Genomic DNA, 11,475 nt, shown 5'->3' with positions numbered 1-11,475 from the left:
AAATGTTCTGCTTGACTATGAATCATATCCTTCTTTTTTATTCTCGATTTGAAAGGGGTACGCAACTTCCTTCTGCTCCTTTCTCTATCGGATTAGGTTACTCAGATTTAACAGGTTATATGAAGGTGTTTTAATCCGATTAACTGTATTAGTCGGATTATTAATGGATTATCAGGGTGGATGTGCACAAAGTGTTTGAATGCCCCGCTGTTTCTGTAGGGATCTCCCAGGTGGGAGGGGCCATGTGCGTCCTCTAGTCCATTAATGGCGTTTCTAATCGTCATGGTAACCATGGCAACCAAAATAAACGCATGGACTTCTCCATGAACTGGGCTCTTTATCACTCTCCTTTTTGTTTACTCATTAGTTTTCTCTGGATCTTTTTCATGTAAAGCACTTTATAATAGGCTGTTAGACACATTCTTCTTCTTCTTCTTCTTCTTCTTCTTCTTCTTATTATTATTATGAGCATTAATTATGAGCGTAATTCAAATTCAAGAAACCTGGCACAAAACACAAGAATGATGCTAAAATTCAACACATACACCTAGGAATAATGAATAATCATTATGTCACAGCTGTCAGCAATTTCTCACCCAAAAATATCATCATATTGGGCATTTCCTGATGTAATTCTGGCCTGACCAGGAGCACACCCGTACTTTTCAGTGGTTTCTGTTTAAAAAAAAAAAAACTTTACAAAGCTGAACAATGGGCCGGAAAACATCTTTCCGGTTCTTTTTCATGGGAATTGAATGTGAAAGTTGCGGGTCTGCTGTGCGGTTGGATGGAGTGTCGGCTCTGGCCAGTAGGAGGCGCTGTAGCATCATTTCAGGAGTGTGTTACAGTGAAGCCTTCACACACACACACACACACACACACACAGCCTGAGCTGAGGAAATGAATGAGTTGAATAATGAGGGAGGACAGGCTGTAGTTGTCTGAGTAGACATTAGAGGAAACACGCACCTGAGTAGACATTAGAGGAAAAAAAAATACACTAAAAATTACAAATATTATAATATTATAAAAATACAATTATAGCCTATAACATTCTCATATAAGCTCAGAATATCCTATGACATTGTAGGTGTTATTCATTTTCAGTAAGTGTGCCAGTTCAGGGGTATTGATGAAATGTGAAATGTCTTGAATGATACATTATGAAGACATGCAGGGGCAAAAGCAGATTAGATTAAATGTCGAAGCATGTTTTGGTCAAGCTTTTCATAACCTTTAGAAAGGACTGTGAAGTGTGACAGAAATGGTGTCTGGTGTTATCCATGCTCCAGCCCTCATCACCTGAACATCTTCTACTGATTATTTTACTCTTTCTTTGCTTTGTTAAACCTGGCTTAAACCTCCAGCACAGAATGCTGCTTTTCCCCTCTATAGAAACTTCTGTTACTGTTCCAGCTGCATGATTAAGCTTTTAGTTTTAGTTTATTCACATGGTTTAGTTTCTGTGAATTATGTGTGTATACCTAAAGTCAGGTGTAGGAAGTTATAATCTACAGCAAATTACATTCCTCACATTAAATACTGCAATGTTACGTAGCAGTTACAGCTGACTTAAGACGTTATTTCTTCTAATTAAACATTTTTTTTTTTTTATTTCAACGCAAAGCAGCGTTCATATGGATGAAACCTCGTACCTCAGCATCTCAAAGGAGTTTACTAGCCAGCAACGAGGCGAATGCGTTGCCATGGTTACCACCTCTGAGTAAACGATGAGAGAGATGCTAGCAAGCTCCGCTAGCTGTCATGCTAATGCTAATCTCTCTCTCTCTCTCTCTCTCTCTCTCTCTCTTTCGTCGCTGTTACCTGAGCGAAAACCAGCCCATCACATCCCTCCAGCCTTCATCATCACAGCGTTTTCTCTTTATTACCTCAGCCTTTTTCCCCCCCCAAAACACCAAAAACAGGTAATGTTTATATTTTCTGTTTACTGTTTTACAGTATGTGACTGGACGCCTATATGTATGTATGTGTGTGTGTGTGTGTTTGTGCGTGTGTGTGTGTGTGTGTGTGTGTATATATATATATATATATATATATATATATATGCACACATGTCAGCATGGCTAACTGTTTTTGTTGAAGTTTTTTGTTTTGTTCTGTTTGTTGTGAAGGTGTGATGTGATGTGATGTGGAGCTCCGCGCTCGCGCCCCAGGCTTCAACATCCTCATCAATACCCAGCTCAGGATCAGTCTCATCATCAGAGATCTCATCCCCATGTCTCCAGCATCGTCCGGGACAAATCACACCAGTCCAGTTCCCCATGACCAAGCAGAGAGAAGGAGAGAAGAGGTGAGAGTCTCAGTTTCAACAGTATATTTATGTTCCTTCATGTTAATGTTTTTTTTTTTCAACAGCATGCATAAAACATTAAGCTCCTTCAGTCATTCTTTATAGTTCAAATTAGCCAAATTATATTTCCATCTACATCTATATCATCTTCATATATATATATATATATATATATATATATATATATATATATATATATATATATGAATGTATGTGTATATATATATATATATATACACAGCAGCCTATAAATTGCTTAAAAAAAACCCCCAAAACTTGGTGCTGCATAGCATTATGCATATCATTGCTTTTGACTGAAACAGCACCAGACAGCTGTTTTGAAGAGGTTGTGGGTGTGTGAGTGTGTGTATGTGCATCTGTGTGTGCACACAGAAATCAGCTCAGAACTCCCATTCTCTATCATGGTGCCTGTGTGTCGCCTCTCCATTTGTTCCTCAATCAAATCAGCCACGATACGCTTTGTCCATGTTACAATTTCTCCATGGCTAAGTGCTTCTATACAAAGTAAAGCCTGTAGGAGGAGCCCAGATGAGGCTCCTTTGAGTAAATGCTACAGGCTTTACAGATGAGCTGTTTGTTTTAGATTCATAATGAAATGCATTGCCAAGCACAAAAGGGTTTATATTGGAATATACATTCATGTAAAAGCCATTATACATATGTGAGGAGCATAAAAAGTGTGTGGAAGTGAACAGTGTCGCAGAAACAAACTGAGACTGCGAGACGTTTATGGCATAATCAGTTAAGACATTTTTATTTAAAAAAAGGAAAAATGATAATTTATAAATTACTGGCAGTTTAGAGTCCCAGGGAACTTAAATCTGTGATTATGTGAAATCTGTGATAATAACATTAGTGTTGATTGTGTGGCAGAAACAAACATTTTATATTTATATTTACAGCATTTAGCAGATGCCCTTATGCAGAGCGACTTACAGTGCTTTGTGCACTGTAGACTCTATCAAAACACATCCCCATGCTAGTTCACCAGGATAGGGACAAAAAATACTAAATCAAGCTAAAACCCTGTTAGGAGGAGGTTAGGACAGCAAGAAAAGAAAACAGTCACGTCAAGGGTCCTAAGCACAAATGGCCAGTGTTTTTAATTTCCATATACTCCTGCGTTGCTTTTTTGTTGACTTTAGACTTTTCCTCTTGTCATTTCACTGTGCAATTGTTTTAAATTAGCTGCCTTAAAAGGATAAATAGTCATCAGGATGTCATCCTATGTCATGGTAAAGTTTGCGTTCTCCCAATAATTTCCCATGTATTATACCTGGTCCATTCCTGGATCAGTTGTTTACACATAATCTCTCCATTAATTAACAGCTAACCACTGTATAAAAGTGCATTTGTCTCAATATTGACAATTTACTGAGAAGATATAACAACCTGTCTATACGATATTGCAATTCAATAATAAAATAAATCTGATTTAAAATCAATTGCAATCACATATAACACAGCCCAAAAATGTTTGAGACGGAGTGTGCAGCCTGAGCTTGAACAGAATGACGCCCCAGATATCGCCCTAAAATAATCTGCTGGAAAAGTGGGCCGTCTCTCTCAGCTCACTCCTCAGCACACTTATCAGGAGCAGCAACAGCTTGGTGGAGCAAAAAGGAACTTCAGTGCAAAATCCGAGCACAAGCTGCCAATATCACAGATGCTTTGTTGGACAGATTAGCAGCTTTAGAATGCGATCCGGATTTGTTCAAAACTGAGAGAGCCGGAGCAGCCATGTCTGATTTCAGTGGGAAATGAATACAGCCAATTTCACCTTTGCTGGGCAGAAAAAAATATCCATATTTTTTTTTTCAGGTGTGGTTTTCTTCCCCTGGTTATATTTCTCTTTACTGGCTACTTTATGATCATTTTGCTCTGGTTGGCTCTGATTCTGTACTGATACTGTTCTGCTGAAGCAAGTGTCTACTTCTCCTGAAAGACTTTACTGTCTCATAGGCCATTATGATAAATACTGACTTATGGCAATTAAAGGCAAAAAACACAATTTCAGTTAGGCATGTTTCAGTAATCAATATTCATTAGTTTATACCACAGTGCTGATTGAATCTCAATTCAGATTGGTAAGAAGATTAATTGATTAATTTGTATGTATCTATAGAAACAGCTAATTCACAGGGGCTTGTATGACAGATGCTCCACATAACTGAAGCCTAATAATAAATGAATTTAAAAAGTGTTGTTAGTGTTTGTAACAGTCTGAGGTAAAGCTGTTCCTTTTAGTTTTCCACCACCAAGTCCTTCAGGATGAATGATTTTTCACTTTGTCCTCAGTAACACGACAACTGGATTTTTTGTCTTATTACAAGAAAGAAAAAAGGAGACACCGATGAGGGAACAGCTGTTTAATGCTGTTATAATGTAAGCGATAACATGAACTTGTTTCACAGATGTTCCCCAACATTAAATGTAACTGTGATCTAAAATAAAATATACACAATATCGTTCTTTAATAAATAAAATGTAATTCTTGACAAATTGCTGTGGTATAAGACAAAACACTTTGCTGTTATAGGAAAATTATTATTTTGGGCAAGTAACAGTAACTCCGCTTTCCCTTGTTGTTCCTATAACATCATGTCCTGTCATATTTTATTTTATATTATTTTATTATTAAATCTCTCATTCATGTAATTGTGGGCAATGTAATATATTCTCTCATTCTGCAATGTATTTAGGAAGAGGCTGCTAGGTAGGCTAAAACTGGGTAGTGTTTGTTCTCCCAATATGAAGTCTGTACCATTCAGTAGACAGAATAAGGACAGCTGTCTTCTAAGGGTCCTCTTTTTTGTCTTTCTCGGAGATAGCAGTCCATAATCCTGTACAGTGAACATGTAAGTGTGAACAAACACAAAAAGCTAATTAAAGGTCTGAGTAAAAAGGAAAGTTTTAAAGATGGTGTGTTGATGACTAAATGCACTTTTGCTCACTCTGATTTTAATTATGGAATGACTAAAAGGCCACTACATAACAGTTTGAGAGTTCTGTCTGATTTATACACAATGGCCAAGTCAGAAATGTGTTATTTGAGAGCAACACCATAAAGATCTATTTCAAAATCAATTCTGTATTTAATTGGGAGCCAGTTGAATGAACTTAGGACAGAGGGTCTGTGGTCATTTTTGGGCAAGTTGGATCTTTTTCATAGATTTTTGAAGAAGTAAAGAGAGTTTTCCAATCTGCTATAATTCATGAAGTAGTTCTTAAGTATCACGGACCTAATCGTTCAAGATCAAAACATCTCCACTCCATAGTGGTTGTGGTTTAGCAGGTAAATGTTGTGGCCTAGAAGCTCAAGTCAGCGTGGGTCCTAAGTGAGACATAAGCGTATGAACTCTATATCACTTAAAACACAAGATTATCCCAATCAGCAAGGATAGCAACAAAACTGAAGCAAACAAATCAGAGTTCCACCATGACAAATTTCAGTTGAGGCTTATATAACCTGCTCCCCCATTTCACACACATCTCACTTTATAGCACAGTCTGCTCCTCTCATCAAAAGCTGTGATCACAAGCCTGTAAGTTGAGATGAAAGTGAGGGATGATCTCACTTTCCTAAGCGTCGTTTGCACACTGCATAATTGTGAACGAGAGAAGAGTAGGAGCCATTTGTCATGGATTCTGTCCTTTCTTGTTGGGTGGGTGGGTTGGGGGGTGTTATAAGGGGCTCATGTGACGAGGTAGGGAGGAGAGTTATGGAAGAGCAGCATCAATTATTTAAAGCTTGCTGCTGTGTTAAGAACCCCAAACAGCCCTGGCTTTTTCACACTCATGAAGCATTAACATGAAACCACACCGATAGAACCACTGTACAGACACGTCGGTTATTTCAGGATGTTTGAATATCTAAAGACGCACATCTTGTAGTGCTAGATGGTCTAGTCAAGTCTAGTCAAGAGGACTTTAATCATGCTTTAATCATTTTGCCTCTCATTGGAGGGGGTTCATAGTGGGAAATTCCGTGACATTTAGATACACTGGTTCTTAATAAATTTCCCATCATTCAGTAGAGGTGATGAAGCCCCCTGGATGAGTCACCTACACTTATTGCAACTAAACATTCAACATGACCTGGATGACTGAAAACCTCCACAGACAATCAATTTCAGTATGCTTACACAATCATTATTTGTCCTACTCTTGACATATATGCATTTTCCAAATGGTCATGAAGTCATATTTTCAGGGACGTTATTAATAAGCTGCTAGTATGTGTATTCAACATCGCTCGAATCTTCTGTCCTGGGTCTGTGTCAGCTTAGCGTGTGTTCTGGGGTGATCCAAGATGGCACTTTTTGTGATTTCCTTCAATTACAAAACCTCTTCAGTTTTGTAAGAGGTAAAACAAAGAGTCCTTATTTTCAAGGTCCATTCAACATTTTCAGACCTACAAGCCCACGCATCATGAATTATTTTTGTTGTTCAGAAGACACTCAGACTTGTTGTGGTGTTCTACAAAAACTGTTGTTTCTACAAAATGATAGTGCTAGTAGTGCAGAACAAACTGTCTTTTTTTTTTTTTAATTTATGCACCAGTCCGATGACGGAAAGAAGGAAGTGATCCACATTGACTGGGGTCGCTAGCCTGATATCTCTAGCCTGATATCTTTAGTTTCACAGGAAATGTAGTACATCGCTTACTTAGAGAACTGAGAAGCAGCAGTGCTCTAATGACAGTGTGGTATTTTGTCACACTGGTGGAGATGATGGCAAGGTTTTTATGTGTGAGCTGCCATTTTAACTCATTACATTCAAGTTTACAGCATTTAGCCAACATCCTTATCCAGAGCGACTTACAGAAGTGCTTTGTGTCTACATTAAAACATATACTCATGCTAGTACAAATAGGGCAGGTAAGTATGCACCTTTTCTTCCTCTGACTTGACTCTAAAAGATTTGACTAAATAACCATCCCTTGTCTTCTTCCTTCTCTGTTTTGCCATATGCAGCAGAGGCCCCAGCAGCAGTCACTGATTGAGGCACTATGGCGCGAGTCACACTGGAAATGCCTTCTCCTGACACTGCTCATGTATGGCTGTGCAATCGCTATGACATGGTGCTGCCTGGCCAAGGTGACACGACTCAGCATCAATAATAACCTCAAGGGCATGTCGATGGTGTACCATGACAGTGCCTGCTCAGATGGTTACGTCTATATCCCCGTGGCTTTTTTGCTCACGCTCTACACACTCTACTTGGTGGAGTGCTGGCACTGTTCCGTGCGCTTCAACCTGCAGTATAAAGTGGATTTGGAGAGTCTAGTGGAGCGGGTGCAGCAGATGCAGCAGGCCACACCATGCATCTGGTGGAGGGCCATCAGTTATCACTATGTGCGACGCACACGTCATGTGACCCGCTACCGCAATAGCGATGCCTACAGTGCCACGCAGGTGTACCATGAACGGGTCAACACACACACAGCCGAGGCAGAGTTCGATTATGGAAACTGCGGTGTGAAGGATGTCTCCAAGCAGCTTGCAGGAATGGAAGACTTCCCTATCACCAAGCTCCGCTTCACCAAGTGCTTCAGCTTTGCCAACGCAGAGTCGGAGAACTCCTATCTGACACAGAGAGCACGGTTTTTCACAGAAAATGAGGGGCTGGATGACTACATGGAGGCTCGTGAGGGCATGCACCTTAAAAATGTGGACTTCAGGGAGCATTTAATGGTAATCTCAGGCCAACTGCCATGGTTTTTGAGGCGCTGTGTGTTTTGGTTAGCAGCGGTGCTGACGTTCTCTTGGCCCTTGCGTATTCTGACCGAGTATCGCACAGCATATCTTCACTACCACGTGGAGAAGCTGTTCGGCTTTAATTATTTACACTACTGCCACCACATCTCCAGGGTGAACACAATCGATAGCACTGAACTAGAGTGGCACATCCGCTCCAACCAGCAGCTGGTGCCCAGTTACTCTGAGGCTGTGTTGATGGATGCGAATCTGTCTGGCCGAGACGCCTTCTCCCCCCAGAACTGTGAGCGCTGCCGTAGGGCCTTGAGTGGCTCATCCATTTTCTCTCGCAGCGCCCTCAGTCTTTTTTCACTAGGTCATGCATATGGCAGCCTGAATGACAGCTCTGCCCCAGAGCACCACCAGCCGTCTCCTCCAACCTATCAGGACGCATTGCGCTTTCCTGTGCTAATTGTGCACCGCAGCGATGGCTGCCTCAGCCATGAGCATCGCTTACTGCGTCACAACGGCTCCTGCGTGGAGACTTCCTTATGACCCATGCTAATCTCATTGATTTGACAGGGATTTGAATGAAAATTCCTTCGCAGGTACGGGGAGTACTGAAAGACTTTTAAACTTGAAGAGTGAATGGAGCTGTCGCTGTCATTCTAGGTTTAGTATTATGGAAAAAACTTCAATTTCTGTCCTTGTAAGCAATGCATTACAGCAGGCTGGTGGAATATATCACACAGCTAGCTTTCTGCAGTCCAGCTTATCCTTTTTGCCATGTTAGTTCAAGCCTTATGTAATATAAGAAAGGAATACTGTAGTCTATAATCTTGAATCAGATTTATAGTGATGGCAAATAGTCATGAAAAGAGTTTATTTCAAAGGTAAAAAAGGTAAAAAAAAAAAAAGTCACGATCTGATGTTACGATCACTATGTTACTATGATGAGGTAAACTAATCTTTATTTTGAAATGTAACAGCTGTGCAGTAAGAAAGAAAACTAATGTTCCAATTTTCAAGCAAATGTAGCGATAAAAAATTTGAAGAATATAAGTAAGTTAATCATGATGTTGTAGCCATACTACAAATACTAAAACAAATGTAAAGCAGGCTGGGCAGAAGAATGTAATTTTTTCCTTCAATATTCAATATTTTATATATACTATTTAATATTGTGTAATTAAGCTAAAATTTGTTAACAAACACCACCGAAATTTTTTTTAAATTTATTTTTACCTTAAGGTAGCCATCTTTATATCATTTGAAACAATATTATGTAATGATAGTATGACACAGTTTATATTTCCAAACAAACATTTACTTAACTTTGATGTTAACTACAGTATCTCACCAACACTTAGAAATAGAATTTACAGAAGTAATGGATCTGGCTAGATTCTTCATTTCAGGCTTCATTTTGGCGATGTAATTTCCAATCAGCAGCAGTTAACACTACAGAAACATCTCATTATCACTGAATTAACTCTATAGTCTCTCCCACATTTGCTGTCACTTCTGCCCAAGCGGAGACTTTGACTTTGATTAGACTGCACGGTTGCAACTAGAGAGTATATCAATGCAAAAAAAGCTGGATGTGTATAAATATCTCCAAAGACAGAATTTCTTCCAAACCTATTTATAGTGATTTAGGCCTCACTGTAAATTATTTAAAACAAGCATTATTTTAAGCATTTTCAAGCATTACTACCTTTGATTTTTTTTGTATCCTGCATAGTTTATCTTTTAAATTACATTACATCATTTTTATATTTTTTGTAACAAAATCATTCCCTGTGATAAATGCTTCCATTTTTTTAAATCTGTAATTAGTTTTTTAAATCAGCACTAATGCTATATTTTGAGGTGCTTATGCGCTAGCCATTTCATTGTGCTGTGTTTTCGTGACTTGTGCAGTTGCCTGATCGCCCATCAAAAAAATTGCTCTTGTGATTTTACACTTGTGATTCTCTTGTTTATTGTTCTGTTGTGTGAGCCTGAACTACGGGTTTTTAAAGGTTTAAAGGTTTGCCAGACTTTGTGCTATATACTGTATGTCATTCAACTGGTTTGTAAAACTGTCTGTGTAAAATTGTGAATGTGTTCAATACTATATTAATTAACAGGCTTCCTAGGGCCCCCACAATGGAGGAGCCCACAGTGGTGCTGGAGTAAATGAGTAAACAATAAGAAAGTAAATATTTCATCTAAGCAATTTCCCTAACAAATGCTATCTCTCTGTAGTGAACTACACCGCAGGGCTTTGGGTGCTGTGAGCATGTGGATGAGGGCAGATGGGATTGTGAGGAATAGGACAGTGTCAAGTCTGAGGAACCGTATGAAAACATAATAAACTACTTTCACTGGTTGCATTGTGTCATTTCAAGAATGAAATGAATGAAGTCAAAACTGTAGGCTGTTCGTGGAGGTAGTCATGAAGCATGCAAATCAAAATTCCATTAAGTGGTTAATCTGGGAGAGATGAATCAGTAAAGTCATAACAACCACTGCTAATTCGTATGTGGCATTACACAATCAGGGCAAAGACAGTGATCATCTACTATAATTACAGCCCACTTTGGTAAGGCCGATAGCTGATATGTAGACGCTACAGGCTGTAATTATTTTTAAGCTGAGAAACAGTGAGAACCTGAGAGAAGATCCATCAGTCACCTACACAGTCCTATTTATAGTACATTTATAAGACAAGCACAGACTAAGGGGAGTGGACATTATAATCGACATTACACGTGTTATTTGTTCATTTCGTACCAATGTTTCCCCAGTTTATGTCAGCTATTTTATTTATTTATTTATTTTTAGGGGGGAACTTCTCTCTGATTTACTCCCTAATTTAATCTTAGCCAATTCCCACTTACTAGTTAGGGTCTCTCCTATCACACAACAGCTACCAACCCAGGAGGGTGCTTTCTCCAAGACACATGAAGCCAGCCAATCATGTCTTTTCCAGCTGTTGCTCATGCTGCATCACAGGGTGGAGTAACACAATATCCATCTAAGAGTGCCATTTGCCCTCTTCCACATACGTGAGTGCACAGACACCCATGATTGACTAGTGTTGCTGTGATTGACAGAGAGTACACTACCATGGGCAAATTGCCATGGACTATTATATATCTATTAAATTATAAAAATATAATATTATTATATCCATAAATCTATTGGACTCCCAGCCACGGATGGCTGTGGCATCATCAGGATTCAAACTCACAATCTCTAGATGATAGGGCTAATGCTTTTTTTTTTTTTGTTGCGCCACTTGGGAGCCCTGAATGTCAGCTTTTTAAAGACATAGCATAAAACACAGTAAAACTTGAATACAGTGTCATGATTCATTCATCGGCAGTATGTGCTTTATCCTAGTCAGGGTCACAATGCATCTGGAGTCACTCCCAGGAACACTGGATGAAAGGCGAG

At 39.2% G+C, this 11,475-nt stretch overlaps 1 protein-coding gene across 1 annotated transcript; it reads left to right on the top strand.

Annotated features, from left to right (window-relative positions):
• The first annotated feature begins 1,734 nt into the window (after window positions 1-1,734).
• tmem151ba (transmembrane protein 151Ba) lies at window positions 1,735-11,072 on the top strand. Its single transcript, XM_026923444.3, has 3 exons — window positions 1,735-1,925; window positions 2,133-2,311; window positions 7,309-11,072. The coding sequence occupies exons 2-3, from the start codon at window positions 2,237-2,239 to the stop codon at window positions 8,584-8,586; spliced, it is 1,353 nt and encodes a 450-aa protein (XP_026779245.1). The 5' UTR covers window positions 1,735-1,925; window positions 2,133-2,236; the 3' UTR covers window positions 8,587-11,072.
• Window positions 11,073-11,475: the final 403 nt, after the last annotated feature.

Source organism: Pangasianodon hypophthalmus, chromosome 19 (assembly GCF_027358585.1).
Source record: "Pangasianodon hypophthalmus isolate fPanHyp1 chromosome 19, fPanHyp1.pri, whole genome shotgun sequence".
NCBI lineage: Eukaryota > Metazoa > Chordata > Actinopteri > Siluriformes > Pangasiidae > Pangasianodon > Pangasianodon hypophthalmus.
Note: the sequence above shows the minus strand (reverse complement) of the source record. Positions and strands in the feature narration are given on the sequence as shown.